Source organism: Mustela putorius, unplaced genomic scaffold (genome assembly GCF_011764305.1).
Source record: "Mustela putorius furo isolate JIRA1106 unplaced genomic scaffold, ASM1176430v1.1 tig00003834_pilon_pilon_pilon, whole genome shotgun sequence".
Lineage (NCBI taxonomy): Eukaryota > Metazoa > Chordata > Mammalia > Carnivora > Mustelidae > Mustela > Mustela putorius.
This window is the reverse complement of record NW_025421987.1, coordinates 87382562-87409223: the sequence shown is the minus strand read 5'-3', so window position 1 is coordinate 87409223 and position 26662 is coordinate 87382562. Positions and strand designations below refer to the sequence as shown.

The window sequence follows — 26662 nt, the reverse complement described above, 5'->3', positions numbered from 1 at the left end:
AAGATTAAAAAAAGAACAGAGAGGGCCTAAATCAATTGTTCTCACTATTGGATGCATTACAAACAATGGAGAACTTAAGAAAAATAGTGATACTTGGGAGATTTGGGTCTATATTTTCCGAGCACCGTAGGTGATTTGAATGTGCAGCCAAGGTTCAGAACCTGTGGAATTGGACATGCAGGAGTAGACACTACCAGCCACTTTCTGAGCTGATTAAAACTTTTGAATCCTGAGTATGACTGCAAAGGCAAAAAGGCACAGATGCTGTGTTCAACACCTCTCGTTATCTGACAAAACATTCTTTCCCCAGAGTTAGACTCTAAAAATAATATATTGTGTATGTCCTAATAATGCAATAGTTACCCTTTATTTATTTATTTTTTTATAGCAATCTCTACCCCCAATGTGAGGCTTAAACCCATGAGGCCCGAGGACTGAGCCAGCCAGGAGCCCCTCATAGCTACCCATTGTTGACTGTTTGCCAAGGGCTAAACAATATGCCCATTGAAGGAATTAGCTGTTTTAAGTCTCAAACACGTCTATGATGTGAGCGCATTATCAACCTTATATTTCAGGTGAGGAAACTTGGGTCTTGAGGAATTAAATAAATCGCAGCTTTTGGACTAACTGTAGAATCTGATTCTTGAGCACCTCCTATACTGCCTCTGGTATGAATGCCCTGGGCAAAATCTCCAGTTAAAGTTGTGCAAAAGACAGAATGGTGTTCAAATGGAGATTCTTGTAAAATAAAGGTTGAAGGAATATAATTTAACAAAAGACTTTGCATAAGGTGTTGAGACAATATTTGGCTTTCTGGTCGACTTATAGGGAAAGACACTGGACTCCTCAGAGAGTGGGTTGGCATCATGTCTGCATTTTCTCACAGGGGCCTTGGGGAGGTCTGGCCTGTCCCACAAGTCTAGCGAATGGAGCAGCAGCAGAAGGGGGCCAAGCTTGGGTGCAAGAGATCAGCAAGGATGATGAGATCAGCAAGCCTCAAGTCTCTTGGAACCAGGATTAGAGGCAGGAAATGGATTATAGGGTAAAAAGCCAAGAAGGGCATCCTGCTTGAGCTCCCAGGCCCAGACAACATGAGGAATGTCGTTTGGACTGGGCAAGAGGAAATTCCCATGCTGAAGCGAAGCATGAAGGGGTCAACTGCATGGTTCTAGAGCCAAATAAAAACTGTGGGTGTGCTCAGGGGGAGAATGCAGATTTTTTTTTTTTAAAAAAAGGAGTAAAATGTGGGTGCTGGGTGATAGGAAACTCATGATTATTTTACCTTAAAAAGGTCCAAACTGGACCAAATCTTCATGTTCATGAACAACAACTTCATGTTGTTGAGTAAAGTGAGAACCGTAGGCTTTGGAGGCCAGACTTGAATAGTCATTCTTCTGTTAAGGTGTGATGGACCAGATATGTCTGGGACACTGCTTTGAGTCCAGTTGGTCTCATCTGACCCGTGCACCCCAGAATCTTCTGTATAATGGGTCTTAACACTCTTCCAACACATCTTAGCTCAAGAAATGTAAAAGGCACTCCGTGGCTTACTCTGATCTCAATTCCCAACTGGACTTCATTTTTTCTCTCCACCTTGGTCTCTCCACCTCTTCACATCTTCCTATCACATCAGACAGGCCCACTCACTGCTCCACAAGTGACTGTGGCTTTGATTAAATGGCTTTCGTTCTTGACTGCCCAATGAGATTGCAAGTTCTTTAAGGGAAAGGATTTATGGCTTTTAAAATTTTCTCTTCTACTCAGGATCTTGTACTAAGCAAATGGAAAAGAGCCAAACCTGCACCTGACTCAGGTACCCTGGGTAGTACCTAGGACAGCGCCAGCCTCAATGAGCTATTTAATAAGGGTTTTTGGATTGAGCAAATGATCATCTTGGAATCTGAAATTATCTTGATGTGTTTTTTGGTAATGACAACTTTGATAACAAAGCTTCATTATTATATGGCATAGTGGAGTTCAAAAGGCTTGAATTTCAGCTCTGTCACATATTAATTGTGTGACCCTGGGCAGGGCACTGAGAGCTACAGTTTCCTCATTGTAAAAGAAAGGTGATCGTGGGGAACCTCTGAGTGCTTGTGAGAATTAAGTTACACACCAAAAGGAAATTAGCACAGCAAATGGCTATCATAGGCATTCAATACCTGTGTTTTACTACAGAAAATTCAAAATCTCTATCACGTTCTCTTCTACTGGATTCCTAGTTTCTCCTCTACCCAGATCAGAAAGATATTTTTAAAAATTTTAAAGAGCTTTGTTGTGGTTAGGTATTTTCTAATAATGAGAAGTTGGTAGGTATCCCATTAACACAAGATTTTCTTTTCTTTTTGGTAATTATCTGGACCATAAAAAAAAAAAGTATGACACATTATTCTTCAGTTTAGGCTGGAATCAGGAGAGAGAAGGAAAGGTGGAGAATCCTTAGATTGCTGGTAGAAACATGACCCACTAAATGATGCAGTCTTGGTGGTAAGGTAGCCTCGCCCAAGGGACTCCTGCCTTGGTTAGGACGAACACTCTAGAGCTGGGCTAGGAGTTGCCATGACAGAGCCACAGCGCCACCATGAATTCACCAGGAATGAGAGCATCAAGACTGGACTTTATTTCACCCAGCAACAGAACAGTAGAATAGCATTCTTCTTTTTAACTTTTATCCCATCTTCTTGTCCTTCGAGCCAGGGCTGGTGATAGAGGTTGTTGGGGCTATTGTGCCAGGCGTGAAGATTCTGCCCACTGGTCAAGAGACCTCGCTTTCAGATGCTGGCTCTGCCCCTGCCTCCTGAGCTCGGCCCTTGTACTCGCAGGACCTTAGGTGCCTCTGTAAGTATAGTAAAACTCTGTTAATCTGTTGTTATCATTCAACAAAAGAAGAGTGAAGCAACCATTTGACAAGATGAGACTTTTTCCTGACATCATTGGTTCTTTATTTAAAAGTGCAGATATTATCGGAAATGAAATAAAAACTCAGAGGTTCAAATGTATCCCATACACTGAAGTAGCGGTGGCACTCATCCACAGGGAAGTGTAGCTGTTTAAAGCCCTATCTTATTTCCCTGGGCCACAAGCACAGCAAGGGTTGTAAAATATATGCCTCCCACATGTTATAAGGCAATTAAAGACAATCGTATTATTCTCTCTTGCAAAGACCAGTGCTCTTCAGCGTCCCAGCAAAAAGATGAAATGATCATAAAGTGAGGCTAAAGGGGAATTTCCTCATAAAATTTCTGAATGAACTTTGCATCCCATCTCAGGATATACCCTTGTCAAATACTGAAGGCAAGACTGCCTCGATATTACTTCCTCTGCTTTCTGTCCTTATCGTTAAACTCAGAGTTGCTAAAAGCCCAGGATTACTCAGTGTAGCCCAGGCAACAAATAAACAAACAAAACTCCCATGTGAAAGCCCTGTTGCAAAGGGTACTTCGTGAGCAAACAGAAATGACTGACTGACAAGAAACCCTCTCACCCAGAAAGAGAATTATCAGGACAGCTTTGTCAAGTGGGAGTGACTATTTGACATACTAGTCATTCTAGAAACTGAAAGTCAATCAGTTTACTTCCCCCTGTCCTCTCTTGGGCCGATCTGTCTTTCTTTCTTGTCTCTTTAACCTCTGGAGGTTTTATTGTTATATATTTTTTTCCCATTAAGAAGTGCAGCATTTAGTCTCTTGACTTCCCTTATTTTCACATGTGTTCAGGGACCACATGCCACAGTTTATTCAGAATGTCAAGAATCTTTGCATGAAAGTTGATGACATACATTTTATGGTACACATTTGTTAAGGCACACATTTGTTGTACCAATTGCGGTAGGCTGTAAGGCACATGAGTTTGTCCATTTTCGGTGGTAGTAAAGAAGTCTTGGGAGGAAGACCCAGAGGGGATTTAGGATTCTGTACACAGCTTTATGTTGTCCATAGAGATTGACAGTGTCCCACTGGGCATCTCACCCCTTCTCTCTAGGCTGTTCTGAAGCTTCGGGGCTTTTGGTGCATTATATCAGGATATTTAGACAATGGGGAGGAGTAATGATCAAGTGTTAAGACTCATGTCTACATAAATTAATATAAAGCATCAGTAAGATCAAAATCATGAAATTCTTTCACTTCCACAGCTGGATTCAATCCATTAACTGGCTTCCAAGGGCGTCCAGGACATTTGGGGGAAGTTTTTTCTGGCAAGTCAGATACCAGGTTAAATGAAAGGCTATTTGGCTGTATCTGAATGTCAGGGATCCAATCATCATCCCTCTCTGTGGGAGATGGTGGGTTAGGCGTCAGGGCTGCAATGAGATCTGAGTCCTGAAAGTCAGGCACGGTAACTGCTATCCCTGGCTGGGCTAGGGAAGGGAAGGGTGTTGGCTCTTCTGTCTTCTCTTGTGTCTCTGCAGAAGAGGTGGCACTATCTTCAGAAGAACTTGCCAAATGCTCTGTTTTCCAACCATTATGCTTTCCATTGTCTTTTCTTTTATTTTTATATTTTCCATGGCCTTGGCCATGCTCATGTGTATGTCCCTGGGCTAGGCCACGTCCCCTGTGATGTCCATGGCCAAGGCCATGTCTCCCTTGGTGTTCAGGGTCATAGTAAAGTTCCCATTGATGTCCATGGCCAAGGCCATGTTGCTTTTGTTGGCCATGGCCACGACCATGTTGCTTCTGATGTCCGTGGCCAAGGTCATGTCCCCTGTGGTACCCATGGCCTTGGTCATGCTCATGTTTATGCCCATGGCCAAAGCCATGTTTTATTTGCTTTCTATGGCCCCAGCCATGCCCATGGGTAGGTCTTTGTTCTTTTCCTGAATCCTGCTCTTCATCTTGTACAGATGCCATGGAAGCGTGGGGTGGACTTACAGTTGTTCCTTCTTCTATTTTCTTCATGGGTACTGATCGGAAAGGTGAAAAACCTGGAGGCCTTTTCATCAATATGATCTAAACAGGAAATATTAAGATGAATGCATTACTGTGAAAACCATACTATCCATGAAGAAAGAAGGGACTGAATCCTGGCAATGCTATCTTAGTTTACAATAAGACCTATCTACCAGACTTTAAATACTCTATTAATATTCCAGAGAGGATGATAATGAATATTTTTTCCTCTTTTGATTGATTTTATAATTTGTGGGTATTGATTATTGTTCTTAGTACTCTAAGCTGGAGAGTTTTTTCCTTTGTTGGGAAACATTGGGTGGTGGTACTGAACAATGTATAGGGTATCTTCTAAGTCAATGGTTTCATAAAACTATGGCATATTATTTATTCATTGATACTGTTTATATTAGCACAATTATTGTTTTTATCCTGAAAGGCCCTAACTGGCTTTATGAGCTGAATATCTAGGGAGCATATATCCACAACTACTTTGTTGGATTAAAACACATTAGCAGTGCAGTGTTACCAGCTTGAAACTCAGTCTTTGTATAATGTTTCAGCTGGACTATAACATACTGACACATGGCAAAATCCTAAATCAGAAAAAAGTAAAAAGGGGCAAATTGCACTGAAGATATGATCTTGTGGGTTATTTCCTCTACATTTTCACTACTGTGAGAATGTGCTGGTCAGAGGCAGTGTCTGGTGGCACAAAGGGCATGGTTTGGGGAGGCAAACAAGTCAGAACCTGCTAGGAATCAGCATCATAGTGAAAAGGGTGGGCTCTGATTTGATCTAGATTTGAATCCAAGCATCACCAGCTTCACTTTTCTTATCTGTAAATAGGATAACAACAGCACCTTCCTCACAGAGGGGTCATGAGGGAAATAGGTGTGATGTTCTCAGTACAGGGCCTGGGATAGAGAGTGCACTTGGTGCACTCTTAGCATTTTTGTAATTTTTAGTATGCCATCCTTGAAAACAGGGAAAGTTTTACTTACCTCCCAGGGATCTTTTAAAAATTTTTAAAAAATGATGCAAAGAAATGCTTCCTGAATTTGAACATGGGTATGACTTCCCCCCACCCAGCGATCATGTCAAAAATGCAGATTTTAAGTCAACAGATGTGCAGAGGGGGCTGAGATCTGCATTTCTCCAGAGCTCCTTGGCTGTAAGCAGTGGGCATGGGAGAGCTGGGGCTCCTCTCAGGCACACCTTGAAAGTGCACAGCTTTGGCGTGAGCCCTCCACAGTAGCATTTGCCCTTCCCCAAGAGAGGGCCCCCTGCCTGTGGGATGCTGACAAGGCACGGCCAAGTAATTATGAGGACTGCTGCTCTTGCGTCTCAGGCCATAAAGAGGTCAGCACAGAAATGTGAGCGTTTTCCCTCATTTTAAGAAGATAGTCTCCCAGTTCATTTAAATAATGGCTCATATTCAACCTCCATCTATGACTTTTCAGAATGAGCAAAATTGACCTGAGCTGACTGTAATTAGAATCATACCTTTGTCAGAGGCCGACAGTTGACAGTAGGGTAAATTTTTTTCTCCCAAGGTATCACAAAAATTTCAGCTTTACATTCTAGGGCTTGCTATCCATGAAAACAGAAGCCAAAAGAGAGAACAGTGTTATTCATGAGACGCTTAAACAAGTATAAAACATCAAAAAGTTTTCCAGAGAACAGGTATATAGTTGTATTATTACTCACTCCATATTTATTGATCTGGCAACTTTCTGTCAGCTCTTCGTTACTTTCCTTGGAACACATGGTTTCCCTGGCTGTGAACTCAACTGAAAATTTCTCTCCAGCTACCACCTGGATAATTAATTAGCACAAAGTAGGAGCTTAATTAATACTATATAATACATCCTATGTTTTTACCCTAAGAACTTTTGGGGGAGAATATTGACATTTTAATTATATACTGAACAAATGAGAGTTACACAGAAAAGTACAAATGTTTGACAACAGAACTTTCAATTTGTATGCATGTGAAAAATATTTGGCTCATGACTGGTCGGTCTCATTTCCCTTTCTAAATGGGGAGGTGGGGAAGCAAGCTATAATTTCTATTTTTATATTTTCCTGAATTTTATTGTTTGACAGCTGCAAAATTCATGAATAATTCAAGGGCTCAAGTTGTAATAGAATCTAAGAAAAGTAGGAAGAAAAACTTAAATATTTTCTTTGAAATGTCTTATCATCCTGCCAAATCTTATGTTAGAGAAATACTGAGTTGTTACCACTATACAATTATTTGATTAGAAAAATATTGGGATTTTTGAGCTTTCTCCTCTTTCTTTTTTACATTAAGAATATATTTTAATCTTTAGCAACAACTTTAATCATTTGTCTTTAATCATGTTGTCTTCCTTTAAGCAGTTTGTGTGTTTTTTTTTTTGTTTTGTTTTGTTTTGGTCTAGAAGAGGCACACCTCATTTATTTATTTAAGAAATTAATCTCATTTTTTTAAACTACTGTGACTTCAGTAAAAATCCCAGGGATGGGGGCGCCTGGGTGGCTCAGTGGGTTAAGCCTCTGCCTTCGGCTCAGGTCATGATCCCAGGGGCCTGGGATCGAGTCCCGCATGGAGCTCTCTGCTCAGCGGGGAGCCTGCTTCTCCTCATCTCTCTCTCTGTCTGTCTCTCTGCCTATTTGTGATCTCTCTCTCTCTGTCAAATAAATAAATAAAATATTAAAAAAAATCCCAGGGATGACTTTTTAAGTCTTTTAAAAATGCCATATCTTATATTTCTTCTACCCTGAAAAATACACTTGATAAAAATGTTTCTAAATTATATGTTAAGAAGGTGATGTCGTTTCTAGATCAAGTTATTTGGTATTTAATTCTAGGATTTGTGTGTGTGTGTGTGTGTGTATGTGTGTGTGTGTGATGAACTGACTATGTCCCCCACCAAACTTGTATATTGAAGTCCTGACCTCCAATGTGATGGTATTGGAAGATAGATATTTTGGGAGGTAGTTAGATTTAGATAAGGTCATGTTGGTACCCTCATAATGGGCTTAGTATCCTTAAAGAAGTGTCTTTAGAAAGGTCTCATAAGACCGGAGCTCACTTGCTCTCTCTGAAGTTGACACAGCAAGAAGGTGGCCATCTGCAAGCCAGGAAGAGAGCCTTCGCCAGGGAACCGAATTGGTTGACTTTTAGACTCCTAAGCTACTAGCACTATGAGAAACAAACTCCTATTGTTTAAATCACCCAAACTTTGCTATTTTACTATGGTAGTCTAAGCAGACTGTGTACGTGTGTGTGCATGTGTGTGTGTTTGTGTGTGTGTGTGTGTTTGAGAGAGAGAGAGAGAGAGAGAGAGATTATGTAGCTGTCAAGAGAATACATCATACATATCTGTTGACCTAGAAGGAAGACCATTTTTGGAAAAAATAAAGTTATAGGGTGATAGTACAATCCCATTTGTAAAAGCAAAACTTAACATCTTCCCTATCTCTTTATATTTTGTAGAAACACAGGAAAAGCAAGATGGGAGGCAAGTGAGGAAGGTAGAGTTGTAGGAAGAACTAAGTTCCTCTTCCTTCTTTCTTGGTATTGTCTTGCTGGGTAAGTATAGTTAAAATATTAAGAGAAATATCATAATTAACTTTTAAAACTCCAAATGTATGTGTAAGTAGGGAGGAAGTTTCTAAGAGTGTTTTAACATCTATACTTTGGTGATCATAAATTTTCTGGCTCATTTCAGGTAATACTTTAATCCAATTTTTTGGCCTTAGAGTTGATCAATATGATGTTGCCTAAGAAAGTTGACAGCACCTGGGTGGCTCAGTGGGTTAAAGCCTCTGCCTTACGCTCAGGCCATGATCTCAGGGCCCTGGAATCAAGCCCAGAATCGGGCTCTCTGCTTAGCAGGGAGCCTGCTTCCCTTCCTCTTTCTCTGCCTGCCTCTCTGCCTACTTGCGATCTCTGTCTGTCCAATAAATAAAATCTTTTTTAAAAAAAAGAAGTTGACAACACATAATTAAATGACAGCTGGAAGCTTAGTTGTATTCAGGGTCCAGAGGAATGGAGACCTAATGCCATCTTCTGTTTGAGGACCTCAAGGTCATGTCCTTTATCACCATCATCACCTACTAAGAATGACAGGTGTCATTCTTACCAGTAGTCTTCCCTGCTAAAATCCATCCTGTCCAAGTTTTGTTTTTAAAATAGAGAATGCTATATATATAGCAATATAAGTTCTAATGATGTTTGAAAATTAAAATTAATGAGCCAAACAGATATAAATATTCATCACATCTAGGGATGAGGAAGCCCTTTCTTAGGTGAAGAGCAGAAGAAAACCTAAAGGGAGGGGAAAATGTCTAAATTTGACTTGACAAAAATGAAAACTGATTCTCAAAATCACAGTAAGCAAAGTAGCAAGGCAATTGGGGAAAAACATAATGTAGGATCAATAAAAAGCCCAATGCCAAAACAAATGTGGAAAGGACATGAACAGGTATTTTAGGAAAGAAGTTAAAATGATCATTTATCCTGGGAAAAAAAAAAGTTTACTTCATTAATAACCAAGGATATGCACATTTAAAAAGCAACGCAACATCCTTTTTAATCTTCCATGTTGGCAGAGATGGAAGCCAGTGATGATGCCTGCTGTTGGCCAGGACTGGGGAACATGCAGCTTTGATCACCGCTGGGAGGAGTAGAATTCGAGATCATCAGTGTCTTATACCCAGTTGGTGTGAATGTACATTAGCATCATTGCAAATAATTTTGTCATTCAGCCATTTGCATTCAGTCTTAGACATATACCTATACCTATTCCTTGACATTTCCAAGATTTTGTCCAAGGAGAACCTCCTCAGTGCACACACACGGATCCTTGATGTACACTCATCTGAGCAGAGGCAGGGAGGAATGCTGATGGGGCGGGTGGGGGGGGGGGCGGACAGCAGCAGCAGGAGTGGGGCAAAATAACGGGCATGTGACAGAAATCACAACCATTCACAACTGAAAAATGGAGGATTTAAGAAGTTCTCAGTTTCTGAAATATGAATAGATATGCACCCACACAGGACTAAACATGCAAAGCCAAGGCAAGACTAAAACTGGAAAAGAAATCTCTAGCAATCTGGCAGATTGGTCATATGGAGCGTGGCTCTTAACAAAATCATCTTATGATAAATCGAGTTTTTTAGTAAAGGGGCTGCTTCCACCAACGCTGCCCTGTGTATCTATCCTCGAGCAGTCAAATTGCTCTCTCTTTCAACACAGGCATCAGTAAGGCATCGTCCCTGAAAAGTAAGTTTGAAATCTTCACGATATTCCAGCTCGATCTGGCAACGGAGGGCTGTCAGTTGCCTTCCATTCACACAGCATTACCTACTGTGGTTCCCCGGCATTCATTCTTAGCGTAAACAAACCCGCATGCACGCTGGAGAGCGCATTGGCTACCTTACAGAGGGAACTAGAGCGATCGAGAGGACTAGACAGTCACACTTGGGAATGAGTGGTTCTCTTCCCGACAGCAAATCTCGGACCCGAAAGAAATGGCAGGCACTGCACGACTCCTGCTTCGTGAAGAACAAAGGATGGTCCCAGCAACGCGGAGAGGTGGAGCGCCAGGGAGAGCTGACAAACAGAAGTGGCGGGGATTCTCTCTCGTCTTCCCGGAGGGAACCCCGTGCCAGGCACGCGCTGGTGAGACCAGGAGGAGGGGGCCGGCCTTGGGGACAGGAGCAAGCGCCTGAGTAGGGGACAAAGGGTCAGGTTTGGTTTACTTTCATGCTGTTTGTTTAGAGGTTTTCTTAAAACTAGAACAGGAGGGGCGCCTGGGTGGCTCAGTGGGTTAAGCCTCTGCCTTCCGCTCAGGTCATGATCTCAGGGTCCTGGGATCAAGCCCTGCATGGGGCTCTCTTCTCAGCAGGGAGCCTGCTTCCTCCTCTCTCTCTGCCTACTTGTGATAAATAAAATCTTAAAAAAAAAAAAAAACTAGAACAGGAAATTGGAAAGATGAACATAAATAGTCCATTGTCCTGTCACCTAAAAACAAAACAAAACAAAAAAACCACCACTGTGAATAGTCTGCGAGCTTTGTCTCTTTTCAGTATTGTATTCTGTACTTTTTAATAACACAGTTGAGGACAGAATGTATGTTCAGTTTATGGCCTCTTGTTTTTCCCTGCATATTTTAGCAGGAGTCATTGCCCACACCAAGAATGCCTCACAAAGATGCTTTCAAATTGCTGCTTAAAAATACTCTATTGTAAGAATGTCAGACATAGTGAATCATTTCTAGATTATTGATCGTTTTGACAGTTTATCTTTTTTGGGGGGGTGTTGCAGTTAAAGCTACGATGAATATCACTGTATATAAATACTCCTTCTAGTTTATATTTCTAGAAATTAGAAATTTGGCTTAGTACTGAGCCAAAGTATGAATTTTTTTTAGTGCTATTTCTTTCACCAGATTATAAAGATCATGTTGGTTTGTTATAACAGTTTGGTTCTATTTTGATTACTTTTCTTTAGCTTGCATTTAGGGAAGTCAGTTTTGAGGTGTATCATAGGACTCTCTCCATGAATACATTGGTTATAGGCTTCTGGAGTAGAAGGAATCTGGGTTCTATTAAGCCAGCCACTCGTTTTTTCAGATGGAGCCATAGGGCTGAGTGAGTCTGAGTGACTCCAGGGTCACCCAGGACAGTGGTGGTGCTGTGGTAGAGCTGGGTCTCTCCTGACCCCCTGGAATAGGACACCCCTCAGCCTTTCCTGACAAGGCATGGAAAGAGAGATGAATCCCCAGAGGGTACATCTGAAAGAGGGAAGGGCACCCAAGGCAGGGGAGAAATGACATGAAGATGAGTCAGAAGAATCTGGACAAAGACAGAAAAATGGGGCCAAGCCCAAGGCACTAAGTGATGCTATGAGAATGAATCTAGAAAGGCAGAGAGTAAGTCTTGCTTTTCCAGGCACTGCATTTTGCTAATTATGTAATAGTTGCAAATATTTATAGAGCACTTTGGAGTTTGAAAAGTGATTGAGATATGTTCGTATTTGATCCTCACCCCATCCTTTACAGACAGAAAATGGAGAACATGTTCTAAATGACTTTTCCAAGATCATACACAAAGAATGCAGGGAGGTTGGCACTTGAAATTCAGATCTCCCAAATCCTATTCCCTGGGTATGCTGGTTCCCAATGCAGAACCAAGGACAATGGCAAAATTAGTCAGCAAGTCACACTTAGGCTATAATATCACTCTTTTTGTAGCATACTTTACAGACCTGTACTGTTGCACTTTTCACTTTGTCAACCTTGAAATAGAAAGTTCCGTTATTCTCTGCATTAAGCTTTGCGATCGAATGATTCAGAGGCACCTCCAGCTCTGGGCTGTTGACAGGGATGTCTTTGGGGCAGCCAGTGCAAATCTGGGAAGGTTGTACAAAATCCTCCCCTGAAAGAAACACGTTTCAAATTAGTGTGTGCAGCAGAAGGAAAAGTCTAGCCGAGTAGCTCTCCTGTACATGACCTAGCATCTATTTGTAGAGGGCCATGTGACAGCCCAAGGCTCAGCAGTGAGCGAGCAGAAGTTGTCTGCACATCTTCTGGCCTCTCCGCTTTTTCTCTTCTCAGAGCCAAGTGTGTTTAAGAAAACATTCAACCAGTAGGTGTTAGTGGCACAATCAATCTGCTGTATTTTTCCCAAGTTTTTGCATCTTGATGGAACCACCTATAAAGAACAATGCTTAACTTAAAGGAATGACTCTCTAAGTGGGAAACTTTAAGTCCTATGATTCTGGTGAGCAGGCAGATTCCATAATGCTTCTCACCATGAAATGCACACGACTAACTTCCAAGAGTGAGAAAAGCCAACTCTTGGTGTTGTACCCAGAGGCCACCCATTTCCCCTTGTCATCACCATATTCCCTTCTGGCTACTTACAGAGCAGTGTCACCTGCACCTGTCACCGCCCAACTGGGCAGAGACAGGGTAAGTTGTTCTTGGGAAGGTCTACTGATATTACAGACTTGGTGGCATATCATGGAAACTAAAACACAATTCCTGTGAGAAGACCTAGCCCGTTGTCAGGGGCCAAGAGGCACTAGTAGAGCACTAACATGTATCACGTCATACCTGGATAGAGGTCACACTTCTGCGAGAAAGAAGCAATTCTCAGCTGAGGATCCACATATGCCTCATCTGTACATTCACCAATATCCTGGTTTTTTAAAAAAGTATATGGGTACAGAAAGTAAGAACATTTTTAAGAACCTTTAAAGTAATCAACTTGTAAAACTAAAGATAGGATGTTGACTTTACAAATCATCATGTAGAAAATGAAAACAAAACATAGTCTGATTGTGAAGAGGGAATAGAAGACAGCTAAGAGCATCAACAATAAGCACATAGGCACAAACCCACAGAAACATGAACCAAGATGAAGAGAATACCCAGTGTAGAAATAATAACCATAAAAGTGAACAGATAAAATTTTCTTTAAGAGAGGTAATGAATTTTAGGTTAATCTAAAAACAAAATTAAGGTATTACATCTTCAAATATACTATCTTATAATAAAAAAGATAAAGTTTAAATATAATGGGTGAGCAAAGTTATATGAGGCAAATACGACAAAAAAATTATATTGGAAAAAGTAAAATTCAAGGTAACAAAAACTCATAAAGGTAGTATGAAGATTATTTTATTTACATAAAAGATATAGTTTAGAAGCCCAGAATCAAGATACAGAAAGCAGGAAACATATAGGAATAGAAATGGATAGAAATCATTGTGGTGAGAAATAAAACATACAACTATAAATTGAAGACAGGCCAGATGGATTAAAAAATAAATAAGGTAATAGAAGACTTGAATAATATAATAAATATCTAGTTAAATCACATTTCCATATGATACACATGATTTAAAATGACACTTTCATAAGTATGGTACAAAATTTTTAATCACTTCCACACTGGGCCATAAAAAAGCCACAATAAATTTATCAAATCAAATATAATACAGGCCATGTTCTTTGGCCTCAACATCAAAAGGAAAAAAAAAAACCTCCCTGAAAATTAATATTACATTATTTACATGTTTAACCAAATAAGTAAATAAAAATGAACTACTTGGAAATATAAACACACTTGGCTAACTAGTTAGGGTTCCTTGGATAAGGAAAGAAATAAAAGATAAAACAAAAATGAAAATTCCATATCCTATTGCCAGAGTGCCATTTAAAGTTAACTTGTGGCTTTATATGCTTTTGTAATTTAAAGAGGCAAGAAACAAAACAAAACATTCCTAAATCTACGTATTTATCTCAAGAAGTTCAAGAAAAAGAATAATGAACAGTCTCCAGGAAAATAAGAAGGAGAAAACAATGAAGGTAAAAGCAATACTGAGAAGTTAGAAAACAGCATTAGCATTAAAAAATAAACTCAAAAGATCGCTCTTGGGGTGAGGAAAAAAATCAAGCACAAAAAAAGGCAACAGAGCAAAGTGTACAGAGAAGTATAAAAATATAAGAGAATATTATGAACAAGTGTGTGATAATTTAAATTCCAAAGAAATAGATAATTTTCTGAACATTATAATTAACCAACTGACTTAAAAACAAGAAGACTTGAATAGATGAATGACTGGAAGGAGAGGATGTTATTCCTCTTAACTGCATTCCACTTCTCACCTCCAAACAATATAGATGTTTTATGGATGAATCATTTTAAAAATTAAAGAAGTATATATATTTCCATGTTGTATAAGCTGTTTCTGAATATAGAAAATAGTGGCAGAAGTGCCTGGTTGGCTCAGTGGGTAGAACATGTGACTCTTGATTTCAGGGTCTTGGGTTTGAGCCCCATGTTGAGTGTAGAGATTACTAAAAAAATAAACTTAACTAAAAGAGTGGTGGGACGCCTGGGTGGCTCAGTTGGTTAAGCAGCTGCCTTCAGCTCAGGTCATGATCCCAGCATCCTGGAATCGAGTCCCACATCGGGCTCCTTGCTCGGCAGGGAGCCTGCTTCTCCCTCTGCTTCTGCCTGCCACTCTGTCTGCCTGTGCTCGCTCTCTCTCTCTCTCTCTGACAAAAAAAAAAAAAAAAAGAAAAAGAAAGAAACTAAAACAGTGGCAAACTATTTTCATTCTATAAAATTCTAATCCTGATATCAAAACCTGAAAAAATAGAATGTACATACACACACAGAGAAAACTGTTAAAGCCCTTTCACTTTTAAATATAGATGTCAAATTCCTAAATTAGAAATAGAATCCAAACATAGATCTAAAAAGTAATTAAACTAAACGAATAGAGTTTAGTTTAGGAACCCAAAGATTACTTTAGGAAAGCAGTCTAAACAACATAACAGATTAAATTAGGAAAGCAGGGGCTTCTGGGTGGCTCAGATGGTTAAGCTTCTGCCTTTGGCTCAGGTCATGATCTCAGGGTCCTGGGACTGAGCCCCTGTGTCGGGCTCCATACTCAGCAGGGAGTCTGCCTCTCCCATTCCCACTGCCCCTCCCCCTGCTTGTGCGCATGCTCTCTCTGGCTCTCTCTCTCTCTCTCTCAAAAGAATAAAAAATCCTTAAAAAACAAATTGGGAAAACAAAATATGACATTTTAATATCTGTTCTAAACCATTTGCTGAATTCAATACCAATTCCTTATTTAAGAACAAAACAAAAAGAACAAAACTCTTTAAAGAACAGGAATGTAGGGCGCCTGGGTGGCTCAGTGGGTTGGGCCGCTGCCTTCAGCTCAGGTCGTGATCTCAGAGTCCTGGGATCGAGTCCCGCATCGGGCTCTCTGCTCAGCAGAGAGCCTGCTTCCCTCTCTCTCTCTCTGCCTGCCTCTCCATCTACTTGTGATTTCTCTCTGTCAAATAAATAAATAAAATCTTTAAAAAAAAAAAAAAAAAAAAAGAACAGGAATGTAAGGATGCTTCCTTAACATGACAAAGAATGCCTACCTGGAACCCACAGCACATATAATACATAATGACAAACACTTTGAGACTTTCCCAATAAAATCAGGAATAAAACATGATGGTGTTGGATCACTGTTACTTCAAAAATTATGTCTGTTTGGGTCAATTCATTAAGACATTGAACAAAAAATTGAGCATCAGAAAAGAAAATAAAAGTATTTTTTGCATAAGATATTATTGTATATCAAGAGCAATCAAAAGAATCAATGAAAAGCTCTAAAAGCTAGTGAAAATTCAGCAGAGTTGCTGGATGTAAGAAAAATGCATAAAAAGTATACATTTCTAACAATAATTTATTAAAAAGAGAAGAAAATAAAAACAAAAGGATCTAATTCCTCATAGCAATAACCAAAAACAAAAACAAAAACAAAACCCAAAACGAAACTTAAAAATAGCCTTAGTGAGCAATATTATGGATATTTATAAAGAAAATCCCACAACTTTAGAAATATAAAATGAAACTTTGTCTAAATTGAGATGTATACCAAATTCTGGACTAAAAAGACTAAATGAGAGTACATATGGGTTCTCCTCAAATTAATTTAGACATGTAATGGAATCCCAATATGTGAGAATGTAAGTTTTTCTCACAAATTTTTTCTAAGGTTGGTTTTGAAGATATAAACACTGGATAATAAATCACATATTTAAACTTTCTATGAACCTATGGTTGTTTAAACATGGTAGTTTTGATACAAAAACAGAGAACACATTTTTTTGGACAAGACTGCTATGGAATAAAAGTTGTCATTAATTTATGTAGCAGGAAAGACTGTTGCAATTTCTGGTTATTCTCTTAAAAAATTGAAAAAAAATCACGAGATACATCAAAATTAATTCCAGATAGGATTGAAACTTACGTTATAAAATACTGACTATAGACAAACTAGAAAAAAAAAATAAAGTGACTGCTGTGCAAATGGTGGAAAATTTCAAATGAAAATATTGGTAGATTTGGCCACCTGTAAAAAAAAATCTATTTGTAAGTCAGAAATACTATAATGAAAATTAAAAAGTAAACATCTGAGAAGATATGACAAAGCACTGATACATTTACTATAGAAATATGACTTTCCAAATCTTTAAGATTTATTCCAAAGACAAATGGGCGAAGAATATAGAAGACAATTTATAAATTCAACCCATAAATTTCCAACAAATCTATGAAAACATATTGGCTAAATAAATGCATATTAACTACACTGATAAAATGAAAACTAAAAAGGCTTTTGTCTATGAAACTAGCTAAGTTTTTTTTTTTAACCTTCATGACTTTTTAATTCACATTTTTTTTTTAAGTAAACTCCGCCCCAAGGTGGGGGCCTGAACTCATGACCCCAAAATCAAGAGTCTCATGCTCTACCAATTGATCCAGCCAGGTTTTTTGTTTTGTTTTGTTTTGTTTTTTTAATACTGAATTCTATCAGGAGTATACATTGCTGATAGAATTTAAATTGATGCATTCAACAAACGATTTATATATATATCAAGAGTTTTAAGAGCTTTTGGGAAAAATTGAAGTATAGTTATAATATCTTATTAGTTTCAGGTGTACATCATAGTGATTCAATATTTTTTAAAAGATACTGTTTTCAAAAAAAAAAAAAAAAGATACTGTTTTCCATAGCAGCTGTACCAATTTACATCCCCACCCCCACCCACAGTGCACCAAGGTTCCCCTTTCTCCTCAGCAATAACACTTGTTATTTTTTAGCTTTTTTTTGATACTAGTGAATCTGACAGGTGTGAGATACCTCATTGTGGTTTTATTTGCACTTTCCTGATGATGAGTGATGTGAGGCTGAGCTTCTTTTTATGTATGTGTTGGCCATCTGTGTGTCTTCTTTGGAAAAATGTCGGTTTATGTCCTCTGCCCATTTTTAAATTGGATTATTTCTTTTTTTGGTGTTGATTTGTGTCATTTCTTTATATATTTTGGACACTAACCCACTAACAGATGTGTGATTTGCCAATATCTTCTTCCATTCAGTAGCCTACTTTTTTTTGTTGATGATTTCCTTCACTGTGCAGAAGCTTTTAATTTTGATATAATCTCATTTGCTTATTTTAGTTTTGTTGCCCCTGCCTGAGGAGACTGATCCAAAAAGGCATTTCTAAAACGGACATCAAAGAGCGGTCTCTGTTTTCTTCTACAAGCATAATGATTTCAGGTCTCACATTCAACTTTTTAGTCCGTTTTGAATTTATTTTGTTTATGACATAAGGCAGTGGTCCAATTTTCTTCTTTTGCTTGTTGCTGTCCAGTTTTCCCAACACCATTGGTTGAAGAGACTGTCTTTTGCCCACTGTAAATTTTTATCTCCTTTGTCAGAGATCACCACATAAGCGCGGTTTGTTCTGGGCTCTCTATTCTGCTCCATTGGTCTCTGTCTGTTTTCATGCCAGTACCATACTACTTTGATTACTATAGCTTTATAGTAAAGCTCTGTAGTAAATCAAGAACTATGAAGAACTATGATACTTCCATCTTTGTTCTTTCTTTAGATAAGAGTTTTAAGAGAATCTATACAATCTTATACTATGCGTAAAGTGGAGAGTTTATTCTGAGGGAACAAAATGCCGAATACAGAAAGAAGTTTATTCTAAAAAATGTTTGGTGAGTTATTAATTATAATAAAAATAGGAAGAAACCAAATGTCCAGAAAAAGAAAAGTAATTAGAAAATAATCTATCAGAATATAAATAGGAAGAAACCAAATGTCCAGAAAAAGAAAAGTAATTAGAAAATAATCTATCAAAATAATCTACAGAAAGAAGTTTATTCTAAAAAATGTTTGGTGAGTTATTAATTATAATAAAAATAGGAAGAAACCAAATGTCCAGAAAAAGAAAAGTAATTAGAAAATAATCTATGGTATACTCACTAGAATATTCCAGTTATTTAAAAAGAAGTTTATTGAGAGTTTTAATGGCATAGGAAAATATTTAGGGGAAAAATGTAGCATGTAAAATAAATACAACTATTAAAAGACAAAAAAATTACCAAAAATTGTCTGTATGCCTTACAAAAATGAAAGGAGGAGAAATACTCTAAGATGTCTTTGGATGTTTGGGCATGTGTGGTTCAGTATTATATTTTTCTATTTTTTTCTCTGTTTTTGCATTTTCTTAAAGTTTTCTATACATGTATATTTCCAAAATAGGAATATATATGTATGTATGTATGTATACATATTATACATATACATACATATTATATGCATATATACATAATATATATAATATATATGTATATTATATATTATATTATATGTATATATGTAATATATAATATATAATATACATATGTATATTATAATATATAATATATATATAATATATATAATTAATAATATATATATAATATATTATTATATATATATTATATATTATATATATTATAATATATATTTATTATATATTATATAATATATATAATATATATTTATTAAAATATATAATATATATTTATTAAAATATATAATATATATTTATTATATATTATAATATACATATGTATATTATATATATACATACATATATAATATACATATGTATATTATATGTATATATATACATATATATATAATATACATATTATATATGTATGTATATATATATATATATATGTATATATATACATATAATATACATATGTATATTATATATGTATGTATATATATAATATACATATGTATATTATAATATATAATAAATATATATAATATATATATATTATATGTATACATATTATACATATATAATATGTATACATATTATACATATATGTATATAATGTATATATACATTATATATACATTATATATATATATACATTATATATATATAATATACATATACATATATGTATATTATATAATATATATATATATATATATATATATATATATATTATATATAATATACATATGTATATGTATATTATATACATAATATATAATATATATATTATATATATAATATATAATATACATATATATATTAATATATATATTATATATAATAATATATAATATACATATGTATATGTATATAATACATAATATACATATGTATATTATATATATTATGTATATATTATATATATTTTATATATATTTTATATATATATAAAGGCATTATATATATTATATTATATTTTACATTTATATATACATTATATATATATATATTTTACATTATATATATACATTTTATATATATATATTATATTTTATATATATTTTATATATATATATAAAATGCCTTTTATATATATAATATATATAATATATACATAATATATATAATATGTATATATGTATATATATACATATATACACACATATACATACATATTATTTACATATATATAATACATACATATATAATGTCATATTTTTGAAAGATACAGGGAACATCAGACTTAGAATACCTTAATTTCAGATGGGGAGAAGTAGCCCAAAGGTTCTGAATTCTATCAGTATATTTGGTTCACCTGAGAAGCTTCTAGATCATTCTGATTCTAGGGACCCAACCCAGAACAATTACATCAGAAGGTCTGGGTGAATGACCTGGGAATAGGTGTTTTTTAAAGCTAGCAGAGTGATTTTAGTATGCAAAGTGGCCCGAAAATTATTTATGAAACCTCTCAAATCAGTGCTTTTCAGACAAATAAATTACCAGAGAATCTTGTTAATATGCAGATTCTGAATCAGCTGGAGTGGAGTTGAGCTCCTGCTTTTCCAACAGCCTCCCTGGTGATGCTGTTTCTGCCACTCACTGCCACACACTTTGCATAGCAAGGCTTTACACTATACCAGTTGTGGGCAAAACATTTCATTTCTGTTTCATGCCCTTGAACTACGCTAAGCCATCTGTGAGACAGGTGTTGCTATTCTTCACTCTTTTGCAAACGAGGCCATGGAGGCTCAGAGAAGCTATTCCAAAAGTCTGATTGGCTTTGTGACCCCCACCCGCCCTTGTGTCTCTCTGGGGGGTGAAGAGAAAACTAAACTGAGGTTCTAACAAGCCAATGCAGAAAAACTGAGGCTAGAGAGCATTGTAGGCTTCTGTCCCTTCACACCACTAAGTACACAGAGGAGCACGAGGTGTTCATAGATGCTTGAATGGCCGGACTTGAATCAAACTGACAAAGTGAAACAGTAGTGAGAGCTTATGCTTTTAGAGGATTCCTCTCCTTTTCTTTTTATATTATGCTTTTTATTATGCTAAAATACTTACAACATAAAATTTCCTATTTTAGCCATTTAAAAATGTATAATTCAGGGCATTAAGTACATTCATAGTGGTGTGCTGCCCTCACCACTAATAATTTGCAGACGTGTTCATCACCCCAAACACAAATCCTGTACCCATTAAACAGTAAATCCCCATTATCCCTCCTCCAGTCCCTGATAAACTCTAATCCACCTTCTGTCTCTATGAATTTGCATAGGTTAAATATTATATAAGTGGAATCACGCAACGTGCGTCTTCTTGTGTCTGGCTTCTTTCACTTAGCATAACATTTTCCAGGTTTAGCCATGTTGTAGTGTGTGTTGGGATTTCTTTCTATGATTAAGAATTTTCCATTGTTTTATATATATATATCCCATCTTGTTTACCCATTCATCTGTTGACGGGCCTTTGTGTTGTTTCCACCTTTCTGCTAGTGTGAATAATGCTGCAGTGAATGTTGCCAGGCAAGTATCTGTTTGTGTCTCCATTTTCAATTTGTTTGGGTACATACACCTAGGCTTGCTGTTGCTGGGTCATGTGGTAATTCTATGTTTAACTTTTTGAGGAAGCGCCAAATTGTTTCCCACAGTGGCTACATCATTTTATGTTCCCATTGGCAATATACAAAATTCCCAATTTCTCCACATCCTCCCCAATACATGCTATTTCCCAATTATTAAAAATGAGAAATGATTTCCCAATTTATTAAAAATGACAACCACCCTCTGGGTGTCAAGTGGCAGCTCAGTATGGTTCATATTTACATCCCCCTGATGGCTGACCATGTTGAGCACCTTTTCGTGTGCTTATTGGCCATTTGTATGTCTTTTTTTTTTTTAAGATTTTATTCATTTATTTGACAGAGAAACATCACAAGTAGGCAGATAGGCAGAGAGAGAGAGGAGGAAGCAGGCTCCCCGCTGAGCAGAGAGCCTGATGTGGGACTCGATCCCAGGACCCTGAGATCATGACCTGAGTGAAAGGCAGAGGCTTAACCCACTGAGCCACCCAGGTGCCCCCATTTGCATGTCTTTTTGAAAGAAACATCTATTGAATCCTTTTGCCCATTTTTAAATTGGGTGGTCTTTTTGTTGTGGCAATGTAAGGGCTTTTAATAATATATTCTTCATACTAAACCCTTATCAAATAAGGGATTATTGTGTCCCACTCTGTGGATTGTCTTTTCACTCTCTTAAGGCTGTCCTTTTAACTTTTCCTAATTAAGAAATAAATACAAACTTCATCAAAGACCTTAAAAAGTACTGAAGAGTTCCAAAAAGTATGAAGAATTAGAAAAAGCTCCAAAATTTCCAACTAAAAGTTAACTATATTTTATGTTTTGGCATATTAGTTTTTTGTCACTTTTTTTTATAAATTTATTTATTTATTTGTCAGAGAGAGAGGGAAAGCACAAGCAGGGAGAGCAGAAGGGAGAGGGAGAAGCAGGCTTCCCACTGAGCAAGGAGCCCGATGTGGACTCGATCCTGAGTCTAAGGCAGACACTTAACCGACTGAGCCACCCAGGAGCCCCAGCTTCTCATCATTTTTTATACTTATATACTTTTATACTTTATAGATTTGAGTGACTCTGTCTGTATAGTTCTGTACCCTACTTTTTTGGTTTTTATTTAACATATTATAGTCATTTTACTAAGTCACTAAAGACTAGAAATGCAATTTGAATAGCTGCATATATTCTACTATACAGATACACTGTAATTTACTTAACCATTCCTTACTGTTGAAGATATGTCACTTCCAGTGTTGTTCTATTAATAATAATGCTGAAATTATTGCTATCAGGATTTCTCATTTTCTTCCCATGTAATGGAATTCTAGAAGTCAAATTCCTTGGTTAAAGGGCTTGCTTAAAGCATGGTCTCCTACTACTATGCCCATATCCCCAAGGAAGCCATGCCTTGGCTATCTTAACCTGCATCTCGACATACTCTCCTTTAACATAGTTTTGGTTCAGACAACAGGATATCATCCCAGAAAGGGTCACTAAGGAATAGGGACTTGGGATGTGTTCATTAGAGATAAAAGCAGGGGAGGAAAGGTAAGAAAACGAGTTGGAAGTGAGGGACTCTTCTGAGTAGAGATTGGGAGAAAGGATATACAGCACATGGGGAAGAAAAGGACACAGGAGACTGAAGGCATGAAAAGACAAACTTGATCATGGCATCATCTGGTCTCAGGCTCTCCTAGTTCCTGCTTATATCTGTAAGTGCTCTGCTAGGCATGCAGATTCTTGAACTAGGTGGGAAAGCAGCGTGACCAGTGTGTGAACTTCGGAGTTCCTGGGGGAATGTGAATCAGTAAATAGCACCTAACATTTTAGTGACTGACACTTCCTACACAGCTGAGCGTTCCTCCACCTGGAAAGACTGGACACAAGGTGCTAAGAACTTCATAATGAGAGTTTTGCCTACTTACACCATTCAAAAGGGACTTGCAGTCTGGAGTTAAGAACAGAAAATTCTCCTTGGAACAATTCGTTTGCGCAATTGAGTAAGTAATTTCATAGTTCCATCCGGATACCACCTGAAACAAATTTGGGAGCAAATATTGAAAAGGCAGTTTAAACATCATTGACAGCATTATGGGGCACAGAGAAGACTGCCTGGCATATCGTAAGTGGTGGATGATATGAACAATGATTGTGAGTAGGCAGAAGTCACTTCTGAATAAACGGCAAACGGATGCCTCTCACTCTGTCCACATCACACCTACCCCCTGCACTCCTACCCATCTAACAACAGAAAGCAACGTATATATGGAATTACTCTAACTCCCTAAGACCTAGCAGTACTTCCCGGCTAGGCAGCAGGAAGAAAAGCTTCCATCAATTTTGTGAAATATTAGTAATGCTCTTCTAGATCGAGAAGAAGACTTTCGAGCTTGGGCACCCTTTCCAGGTAGGGCCTCAGTTTTCCAAACTGCCAGGCCAGAAAAATTTCTCCTGCTTCACCCTGGGCTAGTTGCATCCTGATACAGCTGGATATGGACATAATGGAGCAGAACACGGTCTTGCTTGAAAGCAAACCGGAAGGTCTATTAAAAGCAGGGCATATTACTGACCAAAGTGAGTCCTTCATAATTAGAGGCTGAAATACAAAGGAAATAGTCAACTGTCAGTAGAGGCTTAGTGAACTGAGGCAACGAAAAGACCAGTTTTATAAGTATTTACTCCCCCCCTCCCCCGCAATGATATGGAACTTAGAATTTAAAGGATATCCAGAAAACTGTGCCAACTTTTTAGGTACAATTTAATTTGGGGAGCCATGTTTGACTCATGAATGCTGGGTAATGATATGGTTTTCTTAAAGCCTTAAGCACAGAAGAACCTTTCTGTTTCGCTGTCTCTACAAAGAACACGTAATACTGATTACTGTTTGCAGTAAAGAACGAACCTGTCGGTTGGCCCTTTTCACTTCTTTAAGAGCAAAGAGGTGGGAATGATCCGTGTTATTGTTGAAATGTTCAATGGCGTGTCTTAGAACGGGTTCCAGGTCAGAGCTCGCGGTCGAGATGGGGTGCACACAGCCAAGGCAGTCAAACTGGGCTCTCACCACCGGGCCATCGGCTTGACAAAGAGCAGGCAAAGGGGGCAGCATTAATGAGTGAAACCTGCGTTCAGATGCACTGCCCTAAATGAGATAATTTGGAAAGCCCTCATAAACCTTCCAGTGAATCCTAGTATTCACCAAAAAAGAGAATGCAAGACTGCTTTCTAGCCAAAACAATAAAGCTCTCATTCACTTAGGAACATCTCACACATGTACTACTGTGCACAGTTATTTTAAATTTACTTAAAAGTAATTTTAAATTATAGAAGCAACCTGGATTTATCCTCTTATAAAAAAGTAAAACATTGGGGCGCCTGGGTGGCTTGGTCGGTTAAGCATCCGACTCTTGATTTCAGCTCAGGTCCTGGTCTCAGGGTCATGAGATGGAACCCCTGTTTCAGGCTCCCCGCTCAGCACAGAGTCTGCTTGAGATTCACTCTGTCCCTCTGCCCCTCCACGTCCCTTCCCACCTTGCACTCTCTCCCTCTCTCTAAAATAAATAAATAAACCTTTTTTTTTTTTAAGTAAAACAAAATAGATACATTATTTTTTCTTTCTTTATTTTTTTAAGCATGAACTAAAGCTCCTTGAAGCCTGGTTCAGAGCACAATGTATTTTCTATTGATTCAGTCCAACCAACATGTTTTGCATCTGCCGTAGTGAGCCAGGTGCTGAGCTTGGCTCCACGGGTATGTTAATCCATCAGTAATGGCCACCGGTCACTGGTGTGAAGCAGTTGGGCAGAAGTCAAGCGAGAGAGACAGGCTGCACATGGGTCTGCTGTTTTCGGAAAGGAGTTAAGTAGCTGTATCAGTTGATAAGTGGCTCCATACTTAAATGCCAAAGGAATTGTGTTTAGTCAGCATCTACAATACCAACTCTGATAATTAGTAGCTGTGGGATCTTGGGCAAGGTATCTAACATTGGCGGACCTCAGTTTCTCTCCTGTGAAGTGAGGATTTAATGCCTGCCTCATAGAGTTGTGAGAATTAAGTACGTTACCATATGTGAAGCATTTTGAACTGTGGCTGGCTGTAAATGCTCAAAAATCCTTAGCTCTTGCGACCCCGTATCCTGGCTATCATTACTAGATTGTGATGGCAGGACCTTCAGGCATCTCTTCCAGCTGAGTCTACAACAAGCCTCTGAGGTAAGATCATTGGTATGTATCCCTTACTCCCTTTCAGAGATAAGGAAGAGAAAACCCGATAAGGTGAGGAATTTGGAAAGATTCCAGGCCAAGTCTGACCTCAAAGCCTGTGCTTCTCTCCCTCCCTCCTGGCCTACAATTGAAGATAGTTCTCGTGTCTTCTGGTCCCTTCTTAGAGCCTTTGCACAGGACCCATACACTGGAGCAGTCAGGAGGGGAGCCCAGAGAGAGCTGAAGGGTTGATCAGAAGGAGCCTCGCCCAGACCTAGGACTCTGCCCTTCCACCATCCCACCCCCAATGCACCGTCGCTGGTGCCACTGAGGGAGGGGGCTTCTTCGAGGCTGTGCTCCTGACACCACAGAGAACCGGTTCCTTTTCCCCCAGACACATTAGCTACCTGGAGTGATCTGGCAGGTCTGTGTAGCCACGGAGAATTTCATATTCCCTCTCTTCCCCACTGTGGCGGAGCATTCTCCTGTGGCCTAAAAAGAAAAGAAAAAAAAAGAAAGAGAGAGACCATTTATCTCCATCTTTCAGATGGAGAAGCCCACCTGGTACTACAGCTCAATATAGCTTTTTCTTTTTTTATTTTTTTGAACTTGCCAAATTTTTTTCAGACTTTTGACACGCAGGAGTGAAAGTTTTTGTAGCCTCGTGATTATTTTTGCCAGCCACTGATTTCACCAGACATTGGAGGAGAGGTAGTACAAAAGGCTAGGTTTTAAAGCACGTTTCCTTTTCACCAAAATGGATGCATGTGCCTGCTAAAGCCTCCTCATGACTTTCCCTTCAATTTCGGTGTTGAAACTGCAAGCAGGGCATGACAGGTGTGGGTTCCCGGGATGGGGAAA

The 26662-nt window shown here is 38.0% G+C and overlaps 1 protein-coding gene across 2 annotated transcripts in view; it reads right to left on the bottom strand.

Annotated features, from left to right (window-relative positions):
* Nucleotides 1–2597: 2597 nt before the first annotated feature.
* The window catches only part of KNG1 (kininogen 1), a 29464-nt gene continuing 5399 nt past the window's right edge, over nt 2598–26662 (bottom strand). Inside the window, exons 3-11 of one of the 2 annotated variants that reach the window (XM_004745212.3) lie at nt 26209–26293; nt 24505–24677; nt 23528–23635; nt 12998–13082; nt 12148–12317; nt 6597–6704; nt 6393–6479; nt 4869–4946; nt 2598–2836 (exon numbers count right to left, since the gene is read on the bottom strand). In XM_004745212.3, the coding sequence (XP_004745269.1) occupies nt 2756–2836; nt 4869–4946; nt 6393–6479; nt 6597–6704; nt 12148–12317; nt 12998–13082; nt 23528–23635; nt 24505–24677; nt 26209–26293 (975 nt within the window). In that variant the 3' untranslated portion in view covers nt 2598–2755. Of the gene's footprint in view, nt 2837–3615; nt 4947–6392; nt 6480–6596; nt 6705–12147; nt 12318–12997; nt 13083–23527; nt 23636–24504; nt 24678–26208; nt 26294–26662 lie in introns of those variants that run through there. The other variant, XM_004745211.2, reaches the window with a different exon arrangement.